The sequence below is a fragment of the Xenopus laevis genome, chromosome 7S (assembly GCF_017654675.1).
Source record: "Xenopus laevis strain J_2021 chromosome 7S, Xenopus_laevis_v10.1, whole genome shotgun sequence".
Classification (NCBI taxonomy): domain Eukaryota; kingdom Metazoa; phylum Chordata; class Amphibia; order Anura; family Pipidae; genus Xenopus; species Xenopus laevis.
In genome coordinates this window covers 2,180,297-2,204,522 of record NC_054384.1, presented here as the reverse complement: position 1 = coordinate 2,204,522, position 24,226 = coordinate 2,180,297, and the positions used below count along the sequence as shown (strand labels likewise).

The window sequence follows — 24,226 nt, the reverse complement described above, 5'->3', positions numbered from 1 at the left end:
AAAAAGGCCAAATCCTGGCTGAATCGTGAACTGAATCCTGGATTCAGTGATTCCCTAACTATTACTATACCATTATACTTTTATTATTAATACTACTAATAATAATACAAATGCTAAGTATAGTGTCATTTCGAGCATGGACCTTGACTCCCTTTTTGATGCAAGGTTGAGAATATTGCTGCGCCGAGGAGCTTGCAATCTAAGGGAAATTTAAGGGAAAGGCGCTGGAGTTTGGCCTGTAACTGTCACATCACAGGAGGGAAAGGAATGCAGAATAGAAGGTGGAGGGAGGCAGCCTGACAGCAGACACAGCCCATTGGAATCCTGCATGTGTTACACACTCACACACACAGACACACACACAGACACACACAAGCGGCAGCTGCTTGTAACACACAGAGCAGAGTCCAGCAGCAGAAGCAGCAGCAGCAGCAGCAGCAGAAGCAGCAGATCTCGTCTCCAGCAGGAACAGCGACGGCTCTAGTGCTAGAAAAGGATCAGTGCCTTGAGTGAATTGATTGTCATCCCTGCGGGCGAGCCTGTGCCAGCTCTGTGTTTCTTAGTGGGAAGAGCCCAGCTGTGTCGTTGTCAGTGTCAGGGAAGTTCTGCTTGTCATGGTGAAAGATGAAACAGGTAATTAGCCGGATGGAGTCAGTCCTGGGCTCATTGGAAACAATCCATTTATTCTCCCAGTAATAGAGGCTTATTTAGGCAGTCTCAACCAGCAGTGCAGGGAGTAGGGAAATACTAAGGCCACTTGGGGGGATCCTTCTATAGCTGTGTATAATAAAGAGAGGCATCTCTGTCCTTTGCACTCACCCCTGGGATGTTGGGCAGCGGGAGAGGCTTTATCTTTATTGGTACAATCATTACAAGAGACAAATGGGATGAATGTTACTGTATCTCTCATTTCTTATCAGGGCACGTTCCCCTTTAAGGTCACCCTTAATTTAATGCACAAATGTGTAATCACCCTGTAAATTAAAAATAAAATTATTTTTACTGTAACGGTATGGCAGCTCCCACATCTACCACATCACAGATACATAACAAGTTAATGTTTTTGGGAATAACGATGTTTGGGGTATAAATAAAGGGGCGCCGTGATAGGCACGATCCAGTGTTCTGATTCCCCTCTGGGGCGTGGCTTTATGGAAGGGCGGAGTCTACATGTCACTCCCTTACTTTTTTAAAAAACATAGTTGCACTGTTACTTTATTTCATGGTTGACATAGGGGCCCCATCTCTTGAATCCCCTTTTGCAGAATGATCCTTAAAAAAAATAAAGCGAATTTCTGCTACTGGTCAACAAGGGGGACAGTGGCGGTGCTTGAATTTTGCTTTAAAGGGGTTGTTCACCATTAAATTAACTGTTAGTATGATGTAGAGAGGGATATTCTGAGACAATTTGTAATTGGTTTTCATTTTTTATTATTTGTGGTTTTTGACTTATTTCATTTTTATTCAGCAGCTCTCCAGTTTGCAATTTCAGCCGTCTGGTTGCTAGGGTGCAAATTCCCCTAGCAACCATGCATTGATTTGAATAAGAGACTGGAATATGAATAGGAGAGGCCTGAATAGAAAGATGAGGAATAAAAAGTAACAATAACAATACATTTGTAGCTTTTCTAGGGATGCACCAAATCCTGGATTTGGTTTGGGATTTGGCCAGGATTCAGCCTTTTTCAGCAGGATTCGGATTTGCATATGTAATATGTATTCGTCCGAATCCCAAATTAAGGACTCCGTGCATCCCTAAGCGTTACAGAGCATTTGTTTTTTACATGGGGTCAGTGACCCCCATTTTAAAGCGGGAAAGAGTTAAAAAACGACATAAAATAATAAATGAAAACCGACGAAAGAGTTGTTTAGGTTTAACTTAAAGGTGAACCACCGCACTGTTTATATGGAGCGATGGAACTGCCATTTTTGTTTGGGGCAGGTGGAGGGTCGGTGGGTGCAGGTGGGGTCACAAGTTGTGAGATGACATTAGCAGGTTGGGTTGTGAATAAAGTCTGTGTGGGTCGGATTGGGCAGATTTATAGATGATTTGTATTTTTAAGGACATTTCTGCTGCTTTTGGGCCCCGGGTCTGAGTATCACAGGAGCCCACTGGTTCTGACCTTATTGTTGTGACCACCCCAGGTATTTTGTCAACCTCAACTACTATGTGTGTAGGTATAAGTGTCATATAGATCTGCAGGATACAACATAGGGATGTTAAACCCTCACCTTCCACAACTGACAGTCTGAAAACATTGCCCTCCTTGTCTTTTGTCACTTGCTGCATTGTAATGGGGGGATCGTAATGGGGGGAGCGGGGGAGCGGGGGGAGCGGGCACTTTACTTTATGGAATGTGTCAGATTTTCCGGGAATTCCTGGCAGGCTGTGTGAGTTTGGATGTGAGTGGAAGTGACTCAGTGTTGCTGCAGGGAGAGTCTCATTAGGGACTTTACATTGGCTATTTATATAGATACAGTGTAAAGACAATACGGAGAGATTCCTACAACTTCTCTCTCAATCTCATCACACGGATCTGCTCGGCTGTAATGTCAGATCCAGGGATAATGTGCACAAAATGCTGCCATAGTTTTATGGGATCTCTCTGTACAGACTATGAGCAAACTTAGGGGCTGTTCCTGCTGAATTGTGCTTAGTACAGGGAATACCTATGCTGCCATAGTTTTATGGGATCTCTCTGTACAGACTATGAGCAAACTTAGGGGACTGTTCCTGCTGAATTGTGCTTAGTACAGGGAATACCTATGCTGCCATAGTTTTATGGGATCTCTCTGTACAGACTATGAGCAAACTTAGGGGACTGTTCCTGCTGAATTGTGCTTAGTACAGGGAATACCTATGTACCATAGTTTTATGGGATCTCTCTGTACAGACTATGAGCAAACTTAGGGGACTGTTCCTGCTGAATTGTGCTTAGTACAGGGAATACCTATGCTGCCATAGTTTTATGGGATCTCTCTGTACAGACTATGAACAAACTTAGGGACTGTTCCTGCTGAATTGTGCTTAGTACAGGGAATACCTATGCTGCCATAGTTTTATGGGATCTCTCTGTACAGACTATGAGCAAACTTAGGGACTGTTCCTGCTGAATTGTGCTTAGTACAGGGAATACCTATGCTGCCATAGTTTTATGGGATCTCTCTGTACAGACTATGAGCAAACTTAGGGACTGTTCCTGCTGAATTGTGCTTAGTACAGGGAATACCTATGCTGCCATAGTTTTATGGGATCTCTCTGTACAGACTATGAGCAAACTTAGGGACTGTTCCTGCTGAATTGTGCTTAGTACAGGGAATACCTATGCTACCATAGTTTTATGGGATCTCTCTGTACAGACTATGAGCAAACTTAGGGACTGTTCCTGCTGAATTGTGCTTAGTACAGGGAATACCTGTGCTGGTGAAGATATATAATATGTAAGCTCCTTGTGTCTCTTTGAGTTTAGCTCTTAATCTTTAATGTAACTGTACTTTGTATTTATTTTTGTATTGCCCCCTGTTTGTTCCATCCGATTATTATTTTGTAGCATTATATAAATACAAATACATATGTTTTATTACAGGTACAGGTTGTTCCGTAAGTTCCGCGGCTCCTGCTTGATTTTTCTTTTGCACTGTAAAGTGGATCCTTTGCTTGTGTGATGAATATACTGTTATATACGGATTATTGTATATTAGCGCGTATCTTGAAATAATTGTGTGACTTAGGAGTTTAACCCCTTTCTGGCTATAGTATCTATTATCTCAATTCAGAGAGTGTTGCCAGTAGATATGGGGGGTGCAGCAAAGAACTCAACACTGTAAAAGCACTTTTTATCCTGACGCCATCGATTTTATGGCAGGTGACATTAAGGGATAGAATTAAACAAGGATTCAACAAGAATTAAGCAGCACTCCGATCTTTGATCCAAATTTTCTATTCTGCAACGTTGGGACTGTAGCAGCCCTTTATCAAACTGGAATCAAGGGATGGAATGTCTGTTGTATAACCAGAAAGGCGCTTTCACCCCAAATATTGCACTTTTTATTGCCATGGACTTGTAATTAAAAGTCATTTCACCATACATGGATTTTAATTAAGACTTAGAGAGTCTAATCCTCCTCATACCGGCAGCACAGAAGTTCCTAGAGCAGCACTGAGTATAATACATGGAGGGGGCACTTTATTTCTCCAGCTGGCAGTTGATATACACCAAATTGCCAGCTGCCTACGTACAGAGAGTTGATATCCACCTGGGAGTTAAAGGGTGTGTTTCTGGGCTAAAATAGGGAGGCGAATGAGTTGCAGTGGGATTTTATCATTGAGATGAGATCAGAATTATTGACTGTGGCACAGAAGGAGTTAATAGATTCACACTGTATGTTACTGTAGGACAGACACACACCAGACAGACACACGCCAGACAGACACACGCCAGACACGGGCCTGTATTTCACACTGCGCACTCACAAACCCAAACTGTCAGAATTATTAGTGCACTGGCGTAGGCGGCTGTCACTCCCTAATGGCAACTGTCAGCTGCACCGTCGTCTGGAGGGGGATAGAGAAGGAATATTAGTTTCTGAGCAGTTCTGACTGAGACACAAAGTAGCACCGGGCTGTATTTAGGTGCAGTGATTTCATGTGGTTGGTGGAAAGGACAGGGAGGGAAAGGCAAGGGGCAGGCGGTAGGTACTTGGTTCTTTAGCCCCCTCTAGTCTCCCTATCTTTCATGGTAGTCCATACCTCCCAACATTTTGAAAATATTTTTGACCACGCACATTTTTGTGGCCACACCCCCTAATTACCATGTCCATTTTACAAAATTTGGAAAGTTTGAACACATTTCTGTGTTTTTTTTATGTGATATTACAGAAGGTGAATTGCCCTTTAAGCTGCAAGTCACAGTTTCCCCCAAGAGACCTGCTGATTTTAAATTGTTACAATTGTTTCTTTGATTATCTTAAATTGTTACAAATGTATCTAAGTGCACCTGCCACGTATTCTGGGCTCTCTGCCAAAAGCCAATTAAGTTAAGGGCTGGGCAGCTCAGTATTAGCAAGGTCAGCCGGACAGTATCTCCCTTTTCATCCCAGGCCCAGAAATTGCCGGGGTCTCTCCCCCAAATGCCCCTGATTTAGCTTCACAGCATCTGTGCGAGTTATGCCAAGGGCTATGTGAGAAATGCAAAGGATTCCTGGACCTTCACTTTCCACATTATTCAGCTCAGTGTTAGGGAAAACAACTGACTGGGATCACATAGGATAGGAATGTCCAGCCTATGGCTCGCTAAGCATTCTGGGAGTCAGGAGGAAAAGAGTCAGAGCTGCCGCTGGCATGGGTAGTAAACCTAATACCTAATACTCAATAACTCTTATACAGATAGCTAGAATCTCAGCTGCCATAAAGCAGGACAGGACTGCTGCTTACAATGGGGATCAGATAGGATCTGTGCAGCCACTGGGACAGAATGTTCTGTTATACAGATAGCTAGAATCTCAGCTGCCATAAAGCAGGACAGGACTGCTGCTTACAATGGGGATCAGATAGGATCTGTGCAGCCACTGGGACAGAATGTTCTGTTATACAGATAGCTAGAATCTCAGCTGCCATAAAGCAGGACAGGACTGCTGCTTACAATGGGGATCAGATAGGATCTGTGCAGCCACTGGGACAGAATGTTCTGTTATACAGATAGCTAGAATCTCAGCTGCCATAAAGCAGGACAGGACTGTTGCTTACAATGGGGATCAGATAGGATCTGTGCAGTCACTGGGACAGAATGTTCTGTTATACAGATAGCTAGAATCTCAGCTGCCATAAAGCAGGACAGGACTGCTGCTTACAATGGGGATCAGATAGGATCTGTGCAGCCACTGGGACAGAATGTTCTGTTATACAGATAGCTAGAATCTCAGCTGCCATAAAGCAGGACAGGACTGCTGCTTACAATGGGGATCAGATAGGATCTGTGCAGCCACTGGGACAGAATGCTCTGTTATACAGATAGCTAGAATCTCAGCTGCCATAAAGTAGGACAGGACTGCTGCTTACAATGGGGATCAGATAGGATCTGTGCAGCCACTGGGACAGAATGTTCTGTTATACAGATAGCTAGAATCTCAGCTGCCATAAAGCAGGGCAGGACTGCTGCTTACAATGGGGATCAGATAGGATCTGTGCAGTCACTGGGACAGAATGTTCTGTTATACAGATAGCTAGAATCTCAGCTGCCATAAAGCAGGACAGGACTGCTGCTTACAATGGGGATCAGATAGGATCTGTGCAGCCACTGGGACAGAATGTTCTGTTATACAGATAGATAGAATCTCAGCTGCCATAAAGCAGGACAGGACTGCTGCTTCTATAACAGAAAGAAATTAAAGTTTCTGATTCTATAATTATTGGGGCTAAATCCTTCATTAAAGATTCAGCATTCTTTTGAATCCCACAATTGTGGATTCAGTGCACCCCTAATACACAGTTTTGTGTTATATAAAGTAGGATAATGTATTGTTGTAGAATCTCCACGCTACATTTGGCCATTAAGTAGCCCAGAGAGCTCCCCTGCATGTTTAGCCTATAAAGAAGAGGAGTAATGGCTCCATGCCTCATACTGACAGATGGGATCCCAATGTCTCCTGACTAATTAGTACAGGACTGTTGGTTTCGGCATCTTCTGTTCCCACCGCTACAACAAACTGTTATTGTACAAAAGCAAAAGACACAATTGTGCTGATCAGTGAATTTCCCATTGTGCTGCGCTCACGACTCTATTTATAGCTTTCTATATTTATACCTTGTGCTTTCCCAGGGTCATGTGCAAGATGTACCCCCTAAGGTACCCGAAATGCCTTGTCCAATCACTATCCCAAGCCTCTTCTGCGCTTCCATCGAACCCTTGTGCTGATCACTAACTTTCATATGCCTCTAGGGCTGTGCAGTAATACAATTCTATTTTATTGTTATTTGTAAATGTTGTTTGAAAATTTTCTTTCATCTGTTGCTTAAAGTTCCAGCTTGTCAATAGCAGCAATGATCCAGGACTTCAAACTTGTCACAGGGGGTCACCATCTTGGAAAGTGTCTGTGACACTCACATGCTCAGTGGGCTCTGATTGGCTGTTGAGAAGCTAAGCTTAGGGCTCGTCACTAATTATCCAGCAGAAAACGAGCTTCCCTGGCTGTAATATAAGCTGATGCTACAGGTTTGCTGATTATTACATTCTGATGCTAATTGCACTGGTTTCTGTGCTGCCATGTAGTAATTATGTGTATTAATTACTAATCAGCCTTATATTGTGACATTTCTATTCTATGTGTACTGTATATTGTGAGTGGCTCCCTAAGCTCAGTAAGTGACAGCAGCACAGAGCATGTGAATCAGTGAATCAGCAGAAAAGAAGATGGGGAGCTACTGGGGCATCTTTGGAGACACAGATCTTTACTGCTAAAGGGCTGTGGTTGCCTTGGGCTGGTACAGAAGCACAAAACATCACGTACAACATTTCTACCTACTTCTTTAGTTAGGCTTTAGTTCTCCTTTAATGTATTCCACCGCAGCGAACCGCAGGACAAAACGCAGTCAATTATTTTAAACTGGACTGTACTCATATGGACGCATGTAAGCGCTGAACGCAGCATGTTTACGCTCCACCTGAGTTTTTACATGCGCCGGTGTGATTATGGGCCCCTTTAAAATGAATAAGTTGTGTTCCTACCTGTGCTTCTCTGCGGCTGAACGCATTAAAACGGAACGCTGGGGATCCCTAAAATGAACATTAAAGGAACAGTTCAGTGTAAAAATAAAAATTGGGTAAATAGACAGGCTGTGCAAAATAAAAAAATGTATCTAATATAGTTAGTTAGGCAAAAATGTAATGTATAAAGGCTGGAGTGACTGGATGTGTAACATAATAGCCAGAACACTACTTCCTGCTTTTCAGCTCTCTTGCTTTCCACTGATTGGTTACCAGGCAGTAACCAATCAGATACTTAAGGAGGGGCACATGGGTCATATCACGCAAGAAAAGTATATTTTTGGTCACATGTGACCCATTATACCACCCTGCTTCTACTCTTGTTGGGGTCTAGCATGGGATGGGCTTGTGTGTCTGTGTCTGTGTACATATGTGTGTCTGATTCTGAGCGTGTGTGTCTGTCATTGCTACACAAAGCAGCAACACAATTCAGATTTTGCTGCAAAGATTCCAATTCCCGGCAGGATCCTTAGGGAATATAACTTTGCCCTGGAGTGAGGAACATTTATTCCTTGGAGACATGACAGTGAAGTACAACACTACCCTTTATCCTTTTGTAAAGGCACTTTCTATTTGAATGAACACGTAGGAAGGATTGTGTGAATAAAAGAAATCAAATATCAGTTACATTTGTCTTTCTGTTTGTTTAATGTTATTCAACCAGAAATCAGATTTTCATGCTGTGACCATATAAAGGCACAAGGCTGCAGGCTGAGTTATACAGGGAACTCTGAGTATCACTCATGTATTATAAGGGATAATGTACCCCCTACTGTAAATGATAAGGATATTAGAAGTCACTGAGGGGTTGTTCTGTGACCATATAAAGGCACAAGGCTGCAGGCTGAGTTATACAGGGAACTCTGAGTATCACTCATGTATTATAAGGGATAATGTACCCCCTACTGTAAATGATAAGGATATTAGAAGTCACTGAGGGGTTGTTGTGTGACCATATAAAGGCACAAGGCTGCAGACTGAGTTATACAGGGAACTCTGAGTATCACTCATGTATTATAAGGGATAATGTACCCCCTAGTGTAAATGATAAGGATATTAGAAGTCACTGAGGGGTTGTTGTGTGACCATATAAAGGCACAAGGCTGCAGACTGAGTTATACAGGTCTGGGAACTCTGAGTATCACTCATGTATTATAAGGGATATTGTACCCCCTACTGTAAATGATAAGGATATTAGAAGTCACTGAGGGGTTGTTGTGTGACCATATAAAGGCACAAGGCTGCAGGCTGAGTTATACAGGGAACTCTGAGTATCACTCATGTATTATAAGGGATAATGTACCCCCTACTGTAAATGATAAGGATATTAAAAGTGACTGAGGGGTTGTTCTGTGACCATATAAAGGCACAAGGCTGCAGGCTGAGTTATACAGGGAACTCTGAGTATCACTCATGTATTATAAGGGATAATGTACCCCCTACTGTAAATGATAAGGATATTAGAAGTCACTGAGGGGTTGTTGTGTGACCATATAAAGACACAAGGCTGCAGGCTGAGTTATACAGGGAACTCTGAGTATCACTCATGTATTATAAGGGATAATGTACCCCCCTACTGTAAATGATAAGGATATTAGAAGTCACTGTTCTGTGACCATATAAAGGCACAAGGCTGCAGACTGAGTTATACAGGTCTGGGAACTCTTCCTGTGAGCATATCATTCCCAATCCAGTAGAAAATAATTATTCTACTTGTTTCATAAAATTTATTTTTTTGCTTTTTCTCCTTTCCAGTGGCCCACACTCATGATTCAGGCCAGGCGACAGAGAAGCCCATTATCCGGTGCCACAAATGCGGGGAGCCATGCAAGGGAGAAGTCCTCAGGGTCCAGTCAAAACACTTCCACTTAAAATGCTTCATTTGCAAAGGTGAGACAAGTCCTAAATATTGAATATGTTCAGTATCTCTCTGGAAAATCAGGGCTCTGGGAAAAGTCAACTGACTGTTTATGTACAAATCCTACATATTATATATGATAATCTGTAATGTATCGTCTCAGTAATTTCCTAAATTGTACTTCGCTCAGCTAATAAAGAAACGCCGTGCACTTTCCTTGTTGCTGGAGAGCTGAACAAATCACAGAAAATGTAAATAAATATGCATATGTTTTCGTATGTATCGCCAAAATGATTCAGTTTTCTGTTCCTTTGTATCATCTCATTAATGTTAATTCTAAATCCCCCCCCTGCCAAGCGATGCCGACCCATAAATCACGGGTTTGTGCGCAGAGGAGATTCTGTCTTTTGGAGCCGACTGTTCCTAGTGAATATTTCCCCCAAGACTAATTCGATTCTGCTCTTAAGGGGCTTTATCTTTTTCCAAGTGGGGCTCATTGTGCCACTATGCTGCATGGGAAGGCCTGGCAGTCACAAGAACAGGCAGTTAGTGTGGGAGTCATGTGACAGCTAATGAAGATAACGTGACATTTCAGCAATTTCCTGGTTACTGGGAGTCACTGGGCTGAGAGCAGAGCATTGCTTGCTGGTACCATTCCCTTTGCTTGGATTTTTATTTGCTGAAAGAAAGAGTTTTAGAAAGAAAAAAAGAAGAGTGAACTAATCTCTATGGGATCATCAGTGGATCACAGTCAGCCACGTGCGTGTTGTTTGTACAGTGAGGTCAGTGGACTGGGTGCTAGGGAAACGTTTATGCTGTGGGTTTGTTTGTGGCTATATCTTATATCATATATATCTTACATCAGTCTATTCGGGTTAGCGAGGTTCACTACTTTCAGCCACTCTCTATTAAATAGACAATATAGAGTCTCATTCCAGTGGCTGGGAGTATAACCTGCCCCTCTATGGGTCATAAACAGACTTTTATATGAGGAGATATGAGTATGAGCAAGAGGAGGAATGAGTATGACCAAGAGGAGATATGAGTATGACCAAGAGGAGGTATGAGTATGGCCAAGAGGGGATATGAGTATTGCCAAGAGGAGGTATGAGTATGAGCAAGAGGAGGTTTGAGTATTGCTAAGAGGAGGAATGAGTATGGCCAAGAGGAGGTATGAGTATGAGCAAGAGGAGGTATGAGTATTGCTAAGAGGAGGAATGAGTATGGCCAAGAGGAGGTATGAGTATGAGCAAGAGGAGGTATGAGTATGAGCAAGAGGAGGTATGAGTATTGCTAAGGGGAGGAATGAGTATGACTAAGAGGAGGTATGAGTATGGCCAGGAGTGGGAGAAGCCCTTGGTGCACCCAAGCATGAGGGTTGTATTGGAATAAAGGAACAACAGGGGTAGAACAAGACTTAGGGGGCAAGGATAGTTATGGGCATGTTTATGAGTATGATGAAGAGGAGGTATGCAGTGTCAGGCTGGCCCACCAGGATGCCAGGAAAACTCCCGGTGGGCCCAGGTGTCAGTGAGCCCTCTTGCTTCTAACCATTTGGCGTATTTCATTCCCCATTCCTTTATGGTAAAAAAGAGGCTTACTAATGGAAGTATAGTATAGTAGTAATAATAATAAAATATAGTAAGTACATATAAAAGACTAGGAGAATAAAGAGGTTGACTTCAGAGAGGAGGAATAATAGTTTGCAAAGTGAGCCCATGGTCACGGTTTACTGATGGGCCCACTATCTAAAGTTTTCTGGTGGGCCCCTGGCATTCCAGTCCGACACTGGAGGTATGAGTATGGCCAAGAGGAGGTATGAGTATGACAAAGAGGAGGTATGAGTATAACGATGAGGAGGTATGAGTTTGGCCAAGAGGAGGTATGAGTATGGCCAAGAGGAGGTATGACTATGGCCTGGAGTGGGAGAAGCCCTTGGTGCACCCAAGCATGTGGGTTATAGTTACGTTACTGAGTCTTGTCAGGGTTTAGTACAGACTATGAGCAAACTTAGGGATGTCTTGGAATAAAGGAACAACAGGGGTAGAACAAGACTTAGGGGGCACGAGTAGTTATGGGCATGACTTAGAGGCTGTAATGTCCATTGTGGACCAGTGAACCAAAGTTATCTTTAGTGTGCCAGTAGAAACTATGGGATCGACTGATCAGCACTGGGCAGAGATGTAGTTTTGGAACGGTCAATTACCTGTTTGGATGGTTTTATACAGCACCGTGTCACTGTCCCTTTAAAAAGTCAAAGAGCTTTAAATATGTCAGTGACTTAATGTTGATATTTAACAGGATCCTATAGGCCTTATTTGCCCATGGAACCTGTGATTAAATGGGTTATTCACCTTTAAATTAACTTTTCGTATCCCATATACATTGATATTCTGAGTCAATATGCAATTGTTTTTAATTTTTTGTTGCTGTTCTTTTATTTTACTTTTGGTTCAGCATCTCTCCAGTTTGTAATTTTAGCAGCTATCTGGTTGCCAGGGTCTTGCTTTGGTTGCCGAGGTCAGTGACCCCCAGCTGGAACGATATAGAAGACAATAAAAACATATAATGTAGTCCAATTGCAAAGTAGCTAGGGAGAGACATTCTATAACATGCTAAAACTTAACTTAAAGGTGAATCACCCCTTTTACTAAATCTATCTGCCCCCAGCAGCCTTGCTCCCTCATCAGGATTTTAAAATTTTTGGACTTGGGTGTTGGGTGAGGTCCATTGATGACTTAATGATTTCTGAATGGGTTCAACTGGGTTTCTAAAGGAACCTAGTTGAGAAGTGTGAGAAGACAAGAACCATGTTACTATTACGGTACAGCCGAATCCGGCCCCACAATGGTTATTGCTTCGTGCTAATGGGGCTTAACCTGACTGACGTGTGTCACCCCCAATCTCTGTCACTGAATAATTGGTGTCTGTGTTTTATAATTCATTTGCTTGGAATCTGTTTGTGGGATTCAGATTATTCTGTCATTTACTGTAAAAACAAGGTCTGACTCTGCAGCACTGAGCAAAGACCCAAAATATTTAGAGAAGGGAGTGTTCCTGCCATAATGCAAGCGAAATATCTCACGGCATATCCATTCATTCCTCATTCTCTGCACTGCTGCTTCTGACTCCTGATACAACTTCCCAATATCCATTCATTCCTCATTCTCACTGGGTTTATAGTTCTGTGTAACTGTCATTGTGTCTGTCCCTTTCTCTTCTCTGCACTGCTGCCTCTGACTCCTGATACAACTTCCCAATATCCATTCATTCCTCATTCTCACTGGGTTTATAGTTCTGTGTAACTGTCATTGTGTCTGTCCCTTTCTCTTCTCTGCACTGCTGCTTCTGACTCCTGATACAACTTCCCAATATCCATTCATTCCTCATTCTCACTGGGTTTATAGTTCTGTGTAACTGTCATTGTGTCTGTCCCTTTCTCTGCACTGCTGCCTCTGACTCCTGATACAACTTCCCAATATCCATTCATTCCTCATTCTCACTGGGTTTATAGGTATGAGTTAATATAATTATTGGGAGTATGGGAATCAGTCTTCAGAGTTAGGAGGGTAGGGTTATTAATAATTTCATTATGTTTGGCCATTAGTGATTATTAATCATAGAGCTTGACATTCAGCCATTGATGAACAGACCATCAGGTCACTGAATAAACAAGGATGGGTTAATAGGTTGTGATGAGTTAATTAGTGCAATGGGTGTGCTCACTAGTGATGAGTTAATCAGTGCTGTGGTTAGATAGTCTGATCAGTATCATTCCTCGCATTGAGTAGAGCTCATCAGAGAAGCTGTGCAGGGTCAAGGCAGATGCTGGTGTTATTCATTTATATCTATGGAGATTAATGGTCTCTTGCGCTTCCCATGATGCAACTACTTTCTGATTTATGATGGATGAGAGATAAGATTCCCCTTATCACTGTTTGTCCCGTGCAGCCTCAGTCACGGAATGCTTGGGATCCATATATGGGAATGTTGTCTTAGTGTTAAACTAACCCATGTACAGCCACATGGAATCTTCTACCTATTATACTTAGCTCTGTTATAAACTTTATACTGCTGAACTCTCTAAATAACCGAATTGCCAGCCAGTTGTCCGGTTGCAGGATAGGAAACTGTCCTGCTTTATGGCAGCTGAGATTCTAGCTATCTGTATAACAGAACATTCTGTCCCAGTGGCTGCACAGATCCTATCTGATCCCCATTGTAAGCAGCAGTCCTGTCCTGCTTTATGGCAGCTGAGATTCTAGCTATCTGTATAACAGAACATTCTGTCCCAGTGGCTGCACAGATCCTATCTGATCCCCATTGTAAGCAGCAGTCCTGTCCTGCTTTATGGCAGCTGAGATTCTAGCTATCTGTATAACAGAACATTCTGTCCCAGTGGCTGCACAGATCCTATCTGATCCCCATTGTAAGCAACAGTCCTGTCCTGCTTTATGGCAGCTGAGATTCTAGCTATCTGTATAACAGAACATTCTGTCCCAGTGGCTGCACAGATCTGATCCCCGTTATAAATAGCCCATTGCAAGCCATAAAGAATAATAATTATTTAGTGACCAAATGGAGTAAAAGGAACAGTTTCAGCTTTACTATAACAACACACACCATTCCCTTTCACGTTTGTTGTTAGAATGTTACATTTCCGTTTCTCTGTTTCCAGTATCAGTCACTTTTCTATTGATCGTTTGTTTTATAGAGGGACCTATCAGCCGCAGCATCTTCATCTTTTTTATCCTTGTTGCTGGGAAGAGCCACTTATAATTACATACCATAAATGAGCACTGAATTACTTAGAAGGGCAGAAGGGGCAAAATAATTTCTAATTTTAGTTCTGGTTAAGAACTGATAAAGGACTCAAGGACCAGAAATAGTGTGTCTTGTTCCCCTGGGAGGGAGCAATGCTTTCACACAGATATGCCAGGAATTTTGGGCACTCAACAACTGAACACAGAAGGTGCCCTGGCAGGCTGAGATCCATTAGGGTGCAAAGAATTTATTTTGTAGGATTACAAATACCGATTGGATGAGACAGAGAGAGATGGGGAATGAGCTCATTAAAGTTTACTGCTATAAGTGATCCAGTCCATTAGTATTTCATCTCATTGATTAGCAAATGCATTAGGGAGAGCAGTATTACATACTCTCTATACAGGGGCTTGAAGAATAGCACGGCCTAAAGGGGAAGTTTTACTTTTAATAGGAAGTTGTCATTCTTAAAGTACTAGTAATACCAGAATGAGATTATTTTTAAAGTTTGTGTCTATTCCATCAGCATCTATAAATCTGTTTGCTCTTTTGAGAAATGGATTTCAGTGCAGAATTCTGCTGGAGCAGCACTATTAACTGATGTGTTTTGAAAATAACATGTTTTCCCATGACAGGATCCCTTTAACGAAGATCCAGTGGAGAGCTAAAAACACACCACTGGCCTCAGCAAGCGATGCTGCAAATGTAAAATAAGAGACTTTAGAGCAGAAATAGACTAATCATGGGGATTCCCTAGTGGCCCACACTGATCTTCAGCTGAACTGTGAGAGCAATTTGATTGGTTTTCTAATGGGACACGACTCAGGAATGAGCCAGTCAAGTCCATTCGTGCTTCATATGTTTTGGAACAACTTCATCTATTGCTCACTATTAGTACAGCCAAACATGGATTCCCTTTAACTCCATTTGATCTCCTGCACCTGGGCAAATTCTCTTCTAAATTTGCTTCAGAACGTTGTTTGTTTATATGGAAAATCTGATCAGTAAATACATATACTGTAGCTCTTGTAGACAAAGAGGCTTTTAGGTTTCCATACTGGAATTGTGAATCAGTAAAGGTATTTAGTGACTCATCTGTCACCATGAGCATTTTTTACTTAAAGGAAAACTATAGCACAATAAAAAGCGTTGTGGTGTCTAATATTATTAATAATTGCTTTAATATTTACATGATTTGGGGGTGACACTGTGTCTATATATTATACAGTTACTGTCTGTGTGTATATGATATGGGGGTGTCTATATATTATACACTTACTGTCTGTGTGTATATGATATGGGGGTGTCTATATATTATACACTTACTGTCTGTGTGTATATGATATGGGGGTGTCTATATATTATACAGTTACTGTCTGTGTGTATATGATATGGGGGTGTCTATATATTATACAGTTACTGTCTGTGTGTATATGATATGGGGGTGTCTATATATTATACAGTTACTGTCTGTGTGTATATGATATGGGGGTGTCTATATATTATACACTTACTGTCTGTGTGTATATGATATGGGGGTGTCTATATATTATACACTTACTGTCTGTGTGTATATGATATGGGGGTTACTGTGCCATGTGATATGGGGATTGTCAACTTTTATTATTTTGTTACTATATTGTGTGATAGAGGAGAGTATGAATAATTTTTAATGTTCCACCCGCAATAAAAATATTTAGCAGCCATGTGACAGTATTTGAGGTGAGTTCCAGAGCTTGTTGAGTATAAGGTGACCTTGGGCAGGTGCAGAACAGAATGAGATCCTTCAGTGTTTCGCTTTCATCCATTTTTAATTAACTAGAGAAAATCAGTAACCCGACTGCACTCAGGGGAACAGAAATACTGTGAGTTGAAGGTTTACCCCGGCCGGGATACAATGTTTTATTCTTCTGCATTCATATTGAGATTCATTGGAAATATTGCCAGTGTTACCCTGGTGCTGTGATTGGCACTTGATTTTTTATAATCATTAATTAAATTTTTGATAAAAGAAACTAAATCCATTTAGTCTAAGGGCGAGGTCACACTGGGCATTTTTATGTTGCGTTTTTAAAAATTCGTGGTCGAGTAAATACGCCAATAAAACCACATGCCAATGTGCGTTTTTCAGCCTGTAGTTTTTTTTCCCAACACGAATTTATGCTGTTTCTTGTTCCCCACAATTCCACTCTGAAGAATTCTATTAAGCTTTTGTAAAAAAAAGCCGGAATAGCAATTTACATGCAAAATGTAGCCGGACCAATCGTCAATATGCAACATAATTACATCACAGATAGCACAACATTTATGCGAAATCCATCTTGCGAGAGTTTTGCCTCCATATTTAAACTACGTGCCGTTTTTCAGTGAAATGTATTTTCAAACCTGCGGATCCCATAGACTTCATTAATATGGTGTTTCCTTGGCATATTGGCGTTTCTGCTGAAAATGCGAATACTGGCGTCTTGTGGCTTATGTTAGCACGGAAACACCCAGTGGGAATAGCTATAGTACGTATTCAATTCTTTTCAGTACGTCTTCATTTTGTATGTATTTACGCTCAACCGCGTGTTTTTTTAAAAATGAACATAAAAACATCCCGTGTGACCTCGTCCTAAACTGTTCAGTCTTCCAAAATCTGCCATAAAGAGGCACCTTTTTAGTACAGGTATGGGACCTGTTTTCCGGATAACAGATCTTTCTGTAATTTGGATCTACTAGAAAATCATATAAACATGAAATTAACCCAATAGGCTGGTTTTGCTTCCAATTAGGATTAATTATATCTTAGTTGGGATCGAGTACAAGCGACTGATTTATTATTACACAGAAAAAGGAAATCTTTTTGAAAAATTTCGATTATTTGATTATAATGGAGTCTGCCTTTCCAGAATTCGGAAATTTCTGGACAACGGGTTTCCGGATAACGGATCCCATACCTATCGACAGCCTCTAGGAGGGAAGGGACAACACTAAGGTAGATTCTAATCATTTTTTTTAAAACATTGTGTTATTTCAAAAATCATTTGTGTGGAATTTTGAGGTCCCCTGTGCAGCTGAGCAAGTTGTGTGTCCACCCTTGGCCCTTGGGTTGGTCTCATGGCTGGTGCTGTAGTGACCTGGTCGGTTATTGTGTTACCCAACATTAAAGCTATTAATAGGGAAAGAGAAGGGCTGTTATTATTAATATGTTTTATACAGCAGGCCTGTGCTTGATATTTCAGACATGGAAAGTTGTATGGCAATAAGTAATATAAAATAATAGGGTATCATTCCAGTCAATTGCAGGTTCAGTCAGCAGAGCTTCCGTCCTGTTCCAGGGGGAGCCACCCTCGCCCAAATAATAAGAGGTGCTGAGAGTCTAGTCATTAGCGGATTATTGGGAGCTGACGACAGGAAGTGGTTTTAAATTATACTGGGGTGCGTATTATGTACCGGCCTTACAGGAAGTAGATACGTCTCTGGGCCTGGATAATGATGTGTCCTGAGACGCCTCAGGCTGCGGGAGGATTAGAGGGACAGGTATTATTGGGAGAAAATATAAAGTGGTTTCTTTGTATCCACTCTGTTAAGGTGCTGAAAGCTGCCTGGGTGTAATTTAGCAGCTGCTGTACCGAAACCAACAGAGCAAATATCTGAGCTGAAAGCCAAATGGAACCAAATTCAATGGGTATTGATAGGAATAGCAAAGCCACTGACAGTATATAAAGATCAGCATTCATTTGCTTCCTGTCTGGATCTGAAGTTGAAGTTGAGTTTTAAAGAGGAAACACAAGAAATATTTAGTGTGATATACACAAGCCCACTAGTAAATCTCAGGACGTTACTGGGGGATACAGGGAGGTTACTGGCAGGTACAGGGGAACGTATCACTCAGAACGTCTTATTGTGGATAGAGGGAGCAATTATGTTGCAGAGAATGTCATTCTGCAAAGACGGGAGCAATTATGTATCAGAACAAGTTCCCGGGGATACAGATAAAGAGTGATTTTACACGATGTACAGGGAGCAAGCTTGTCTCAGACTATATCATTGTGTAAATTCTCTGCCATCACCTGCCAGTCACCATGAAAAACCATTCACTGGTTCAAATGAAATTAATTTCCTCACGTATAAAGTGGGAGGCTTTTGTTCGTTGTATTTTTTATGATTAAAAAAAACCCACTGTATATAATGTCCTCTACTGTACCTGTAAAGAGTAATCCCATCCCCTTTGCTTTGGGTTTTCTCCAGAGAAACAACCAAATCTTTCCCAATAGTTTCATAGTTTGATGAATTCCTTTTTACCAGTTTAGTTGCACGTCTCTACACTATTTCCAGCTCCTATTAAAGACTGGAGCCCACAACTGCATGGCATACTTAAGATGTCCTACCCACGGACCTATAAAGAGGTACAATTTTATTTTCCTCCCTGAAGACAATGTCCTTTTTTACTTTGTGCCACCAAATGTCACTGCCTAGAGTTGTAAAATCCGTTAGCCACAAAAATCCCAAAATCCTTTTCAATTAAAACCCCTAACACAAATCCATTCTGTGAATAACTAGCATTTGTGTTGTGTTATTTGCATTTATGATCATTTACCTTTAAAGTACATTTATTAGGGGGGAGGGGGTTGCAGGCAACAGGTATATCTCAGAGTAAATCATTGGTGGGAGTAAAGAAAGAAGGTGTCTTAAAAGAGTTTATGGGGAGATGCAGGGAACAAGTATGTCTTACAAAATGTCATTGCCAGATACTGACAGCACATTAGAAGACTTTATTGGGGGATTCAGGGAACAAATATGCACAAAAGGAACGCCTGCTTTTAAATATAATTTTTTTTGTTAGCAGAGGCACTTATTATTATTATTAACATTTATTTATATAGCGCCAAGTAAATGTGTTTATACAACTAAATCACATTAAAACATACATAGAACATATGGAGTTACATACATCACAACCAATACCGGTACAAAAGGAGAGGAAGAGTTGAGTAACAGGTCAGTAGAGGAGCGTAGTAAGCAGTTGGGTGAGTATATAGAGATGAGTTCAGATATGTAGGGTGGGGCAGAGTTATGAAGTGCTTTGAATGTCAGGGTCATTAATTTGAATTTTATTCTGAAAGGTAGCAGAAGCCAATGTAGGGATTGACAGAATGGTGAGGCAGAGGAGGAGCGGTTGCTGAGGTGTATGAGCCTCGCAGCAGTGTTCATTATGGACTGGAGAGGTGACAGTCTCTGGAGGGGAAGGCCAATTAAAAGAGAGTTACAGTAGTCTAGACAGTAGCGATCCTAGAGGGGGGCGGGCCCTGGTGCGTGACGCGCAGCCGGGCCCCGCCCCCTCCGTACGGCCGCATTTGTCAGTGGCGCACGGACTGCCAGGGGGCCCTGAGGGGGTGCGGGCCCTGGCCCACTCGCACCCCCTGCTCCCCCGGTAGTTCCGCGACTGAGTCTAGACGTCATATGACGAGAGCTTGAATAAGAATTTTGGCAGCATCTTGGGTGATAAATGATGGTATTTTGGATATGTTCCATAGGTGGAAGTGACATGATTTAATAAGTGACTGGATATGAGATCTGTTGTCTGTAGATAACATAGTTATCAGGTATATAAAATAATAAATGACTAGCCTGTGTTTTCTCACTAAATCATTTTCGTTTAGCATTCGCATTCTCCAAAATGCATTCATTCAGAACAGAGGTACCTGATGATAAAGCAACAAAAAAACAAACATTATTGCACAGGCAGATATTTCAGAGCATTTGTAAAGTATATGCCCAACAAGCTTTTGTTATTTGATACATTCAACATCTGGAGGTCACAAGCGCATTCAGGCAAGGAACAGGTTAATCCATGGAGCAGAAAATATATATTTCACTGCTTCTTGTCTATATTGCAAGTCTGACATTTGGAATATGCTGTTCTGCAGAAGTCGGCTTTACTGACGGGATTAATTGGGCTGCTATTGATTCTGATGCATTTTGCTATCTCTTTTCAAAGGCTAATGGAAATTATATACGAGAGATTGAAGCTTGGCAGTCCCTCTCACTGCATTTAACTGCTCGGTTTCATAAAAAGAATGAAGCCATAAGAATCATTAATGGACTTGATGCTTCCGAACAAAAAATGTTTTCATTAGAGGAAATGCAAATATATACACACATTTATATATATAATATATCAGAGCATTGGCCTATAATAAATGAAGAGTTGAGCATTTGATAAAAACCATTTTTTTTTCTCGACATATTTATCCTCCAGGTCTAGGACAATATTCAGGTCTATTGCAGGTAGAAAATATCATTGCAAAAAATCAGATTATAAATATGGAAAATGTTGGAGGATTGCATATCTTGAACTCTTTTCATTTTAACTGCAACACACAACTGTAATAAAAATAAACAGTATTTGTGAAACACATCTAATAAACATCCACTACAATTTAGTGGATTGTTTTATAATAGTGACAATTCCCCTTCATTGGAGCAATTACCAGGGGTGCAACTGCAACCTTTCCCACCCCCCCTCTGAGCCCGGGTTTTTCGTTCTACATTGAGTCTGAAGGGAGGGGGGCCAGTTGAACTTGCTGCCCCTGGGCTTGCCCAAGGCTAGTTGTGTTACTGTTCCCCTTTAATGTCACAATTAATGGTTTATCTGCATGACGTTATCTACAAAACAGTGATGTTTGGCCCGGCTCGATACTCGCGGGTCAGGCGGGTTCGGACCAACCTCGGCACACCTTTTCGCATTTTGGGTTCAGCTCTCCCCACCCACAACCTTACACTGGGTTGGCTCCTTTGTGACGTCATCAGTGGGGGAGGGGTGGGTCTATATATAATGGGGGAAATCTGGGTGCAGGGAGGCACAGTCGGACAGGGTCGGGTGCATGTCGAGGTTTTCTCAACCTGCACATCACTACTACAAAACACAAGGAATTTGCAAGAATCAGATCCAAAATCAGAGGGGAGCATCCTCAGGCCCGGATTTCTGGCAAGGCCACAAAGGCCCGGGCCTAGGGCGGCACGATTTTAGGGGCGACATGCCACCCAGTCGCAATCCAAGGGACACATACTCCTGTACACATCATCCCCCAGTGCTCCGTCGCATGTGCATGCTCGCGCACAGGGGCGGTGAAAGTGCAGGTGCCGGCACTAGGACCCAGTGGCCTCAGAGCACCGCCACACAAAATCCGGACCTGAGCATCCTAGGACATGGTACTAGAGTGCTATCAGTGGCCAGAAAAGAGTGGCCTATTTTTGGATAACGTGTACCATATTGATCAATAACACTTTTTATCATTTATAATTTTCCAAATAGAAGTTGCGGAAGCAAAACATAGACAAAATCTTACATCAAAGTACTGTGAGAATACTCTGACAAATACTCTGATGGCCATTCTGCCTCTCCAAGCTGGGAGACAAGGAGCAAGTCTATGGTCCCAAGAGAAAGAATGTTTTTGTGTATAACTGGCTTTGCCGTATATAACATAGTAAGTAAGTAAGGTTGAAAAAAGACACACATCCATTGAGTTCAACCTTTTTTTTTCTTCTCTATATCTGACTAACTGCCAGTTGATACAGAGGAAGGAAAAAAAACCCATCTGAAGCCTCTCCAATTTGCCTCAGAGGGGAAAAAATTCCTTCCTGACTCCAAAATGGCAATGGGACCAGTCCCTGGATCAACTTGTACTATGAGCTATTTCCCATATCCCTGTATTCCCTCACTTGCTAAACACCATCCAACCCCTTCTTATACCTATCTAATGTATCAGCCTGTACCCCTGATTCACTTCCCAGCTCTCCCTGTAACACCCCTTTCCCTACTCTAATCTCATTGGCTCCCTCCTGTCTGCTGGGAGGAGCTACTGGTGAATAAAGCATCCGACCCTTCCTTGTACTTATCTAATGTATCAGCCTGTACCCCTGATTCACTTCCCAGCTCTCCCTGTAACACCCCTTTCCCTCCTCTAATCTCATTGGCTCCCTCCTGTCTGCTGGGAGGAGCTACTGGTGAATAAAGCATCCGACCCTTCCTTGTACCTATCTAATGTATCAGCCTGTACCCCTGATTCACTTCCCAGCTCTCCCTGTAACACCCCTTTCCCTCCTCTAATCTCATTGGCTCCCTCCTGTCTGCTGGGAGGAGCTACTGGTGAATAAAGCATCCGACCCTTCTTTGTACCTATCTAATGTATCAGCCTGTACCACTGATTCAGGGAGACAATTCCACATCTTCACAGCTCTCACTGTAACAAACCCCTTCCCAATATTTAGCTGGAACCTCTTTTCTTCTAATCAGAATGTGTGACCTTGTGTCAGCTGGAAAGACCTACTGGTAAATAAATCATTAGAGAGATTATTATATGATCCCCTTATATATTTATACATAGTTATCATATCACCCCTTATATATATAAATATGTTACACATTTACAAGTGAGCTTTTTCTGCATCTTATCACTGTGACTTATCTCTGCTCTACACATTAATGGGCAGATTCATCAAAGGTCGCATTTCAAATTTATGTGAATTTGAGGTTATTTAAGAAAAAATTTGAATGTCTAATACTCAATCGAATTATCCCGATCCGAAAATTCAAATTGAATTCCATAGTTTCCCATCCGAAAAGAAACTCAAATGTCATGACGGCAATTAGCATATTCAAATGGTTCAATGGACCTCTGCCATTGACTTGTAAATGAACTCGGCAGGTTTTAGGCGTCTATTCGAATCAGAACTGTTTCCAGGGTCGAGAGTGCTAAATCTCACATTTGAATTTACATTTCGAATTGTGGGATTAAAATGGAATGTATGAATTTTGATGTTAAAAAAAAAATGTGAAAATTCAAATTTGCTATTCTGCCCCTAAACCTCATTTCACACAAAGGTGAAAGCAATTGGAACGTTTCTCATACATATACTGTGTAAAGTCCACATTCCCTGTTGTGTTGACTAAGCATTTCTTGGCCTCTTCTCTCTTACTCATAGGAGCAGTAAGTGCAGTGCAGTATTAGGGAACCAGCCATTTTTCCGGGTATCAATCAGCTGCAGGACACAATACATACGTCACTTATCATCTCACTGCTGCTTTTCAGATTCTTTTGTAAGATGCTTATTAATAGTCATCTGATGTCAGGGACCCTTGTCAAAAATAAGCAATAACTACAGACTGCCTCTAGAGATTCTGCCTTGACCCTAGCCGTTATATAGTCTGACAGTATTGAATATTTATTATTATAAACAATATGACTTTTCTACTTTTTTTTTTTTTTAAAACAAACCTTTCCTCATGGGGGCCGCTGCACCTAAATTATTTGCACCAAGAATGGGTTAGTTACCTGCATCATTTTTCCCAGCTATCCAAATGTGTTCTCATTCCCAGTAATGTCACAATGGAGACAGTAGTAATAATAATTGGCAAAAGACCCTCGGTGATTGTGAAAGTGTGGGGTTAGTAGTGGGTAGGGTTTATTTGTTCTTTAAAGGGACATTGTAAAAAAACAAAGGAATCTAGTATCTGTGCCTGAATACAGTGAAAGACCACTACCTGATTGCTAGGTAAAATAACTAAGATTGGGCCTGAGAGGTAATCTGGAAAATGCCAGATGGGCTGCTATAAAATGCTATTTTGTGCAGTTGAATTGCTAAAGCCCCTGTAAAACCTCAGTCCAAACAAGGATGAAAATCTTAAAACACAGCTAGTATGTAAAGAAAAGAGACTAGAGGTTGAGAGAGAAGAGGAAGAACAATAGTACTGAGAGTGGGACCCTGGTCTAAGGTTTTTGGGTGGGCCATGGTGTCCCAGTCCGACACTGAACACAGGGCATTCCTTCACAATGGACAGAAGCTCTGTTAGATA

At 41.7% G+C, this 24,226-nt stretch overlaps 1 protein-coding gene across 18 annotated transcripts in view; it reads left to right on the top strand.

The window, feature by feature from the left end:
* The first annotated feature begins 403 nt into the window (after positions 1-403).
* Positions 404-24,226, top strand: part of ablim1.S (actin binding LIM protein 1 S homeolog) — an 83,909-nt gene continuing 60,086 nt past the window's right edge. For 4 of the 18 annotated variants that reach the window (XM_041570301.1, XM_041570291.1, XM_041570289.1 and 1 more), the window contains exons 1-2: positions 404-633; positions 9,519-9,653. In XM_041570301.1, coding sequence (XP_041426235.1) covers positions 615-633; positions 9,519-9,653 — 154 coding nt within the window. In that variant the 5' untranslated portion in view covers positions 404-614. Of the gene's footprint in view, positions 634-9,518; positions 9,654-10,384; positions 10,404-24,226 lie in introns of those variants that run through there. The other 14 variants (XM_041570306.1, XM_041570299.1, XM_041570295.1 and 11 more) reach the window with 7 other exon arrangements.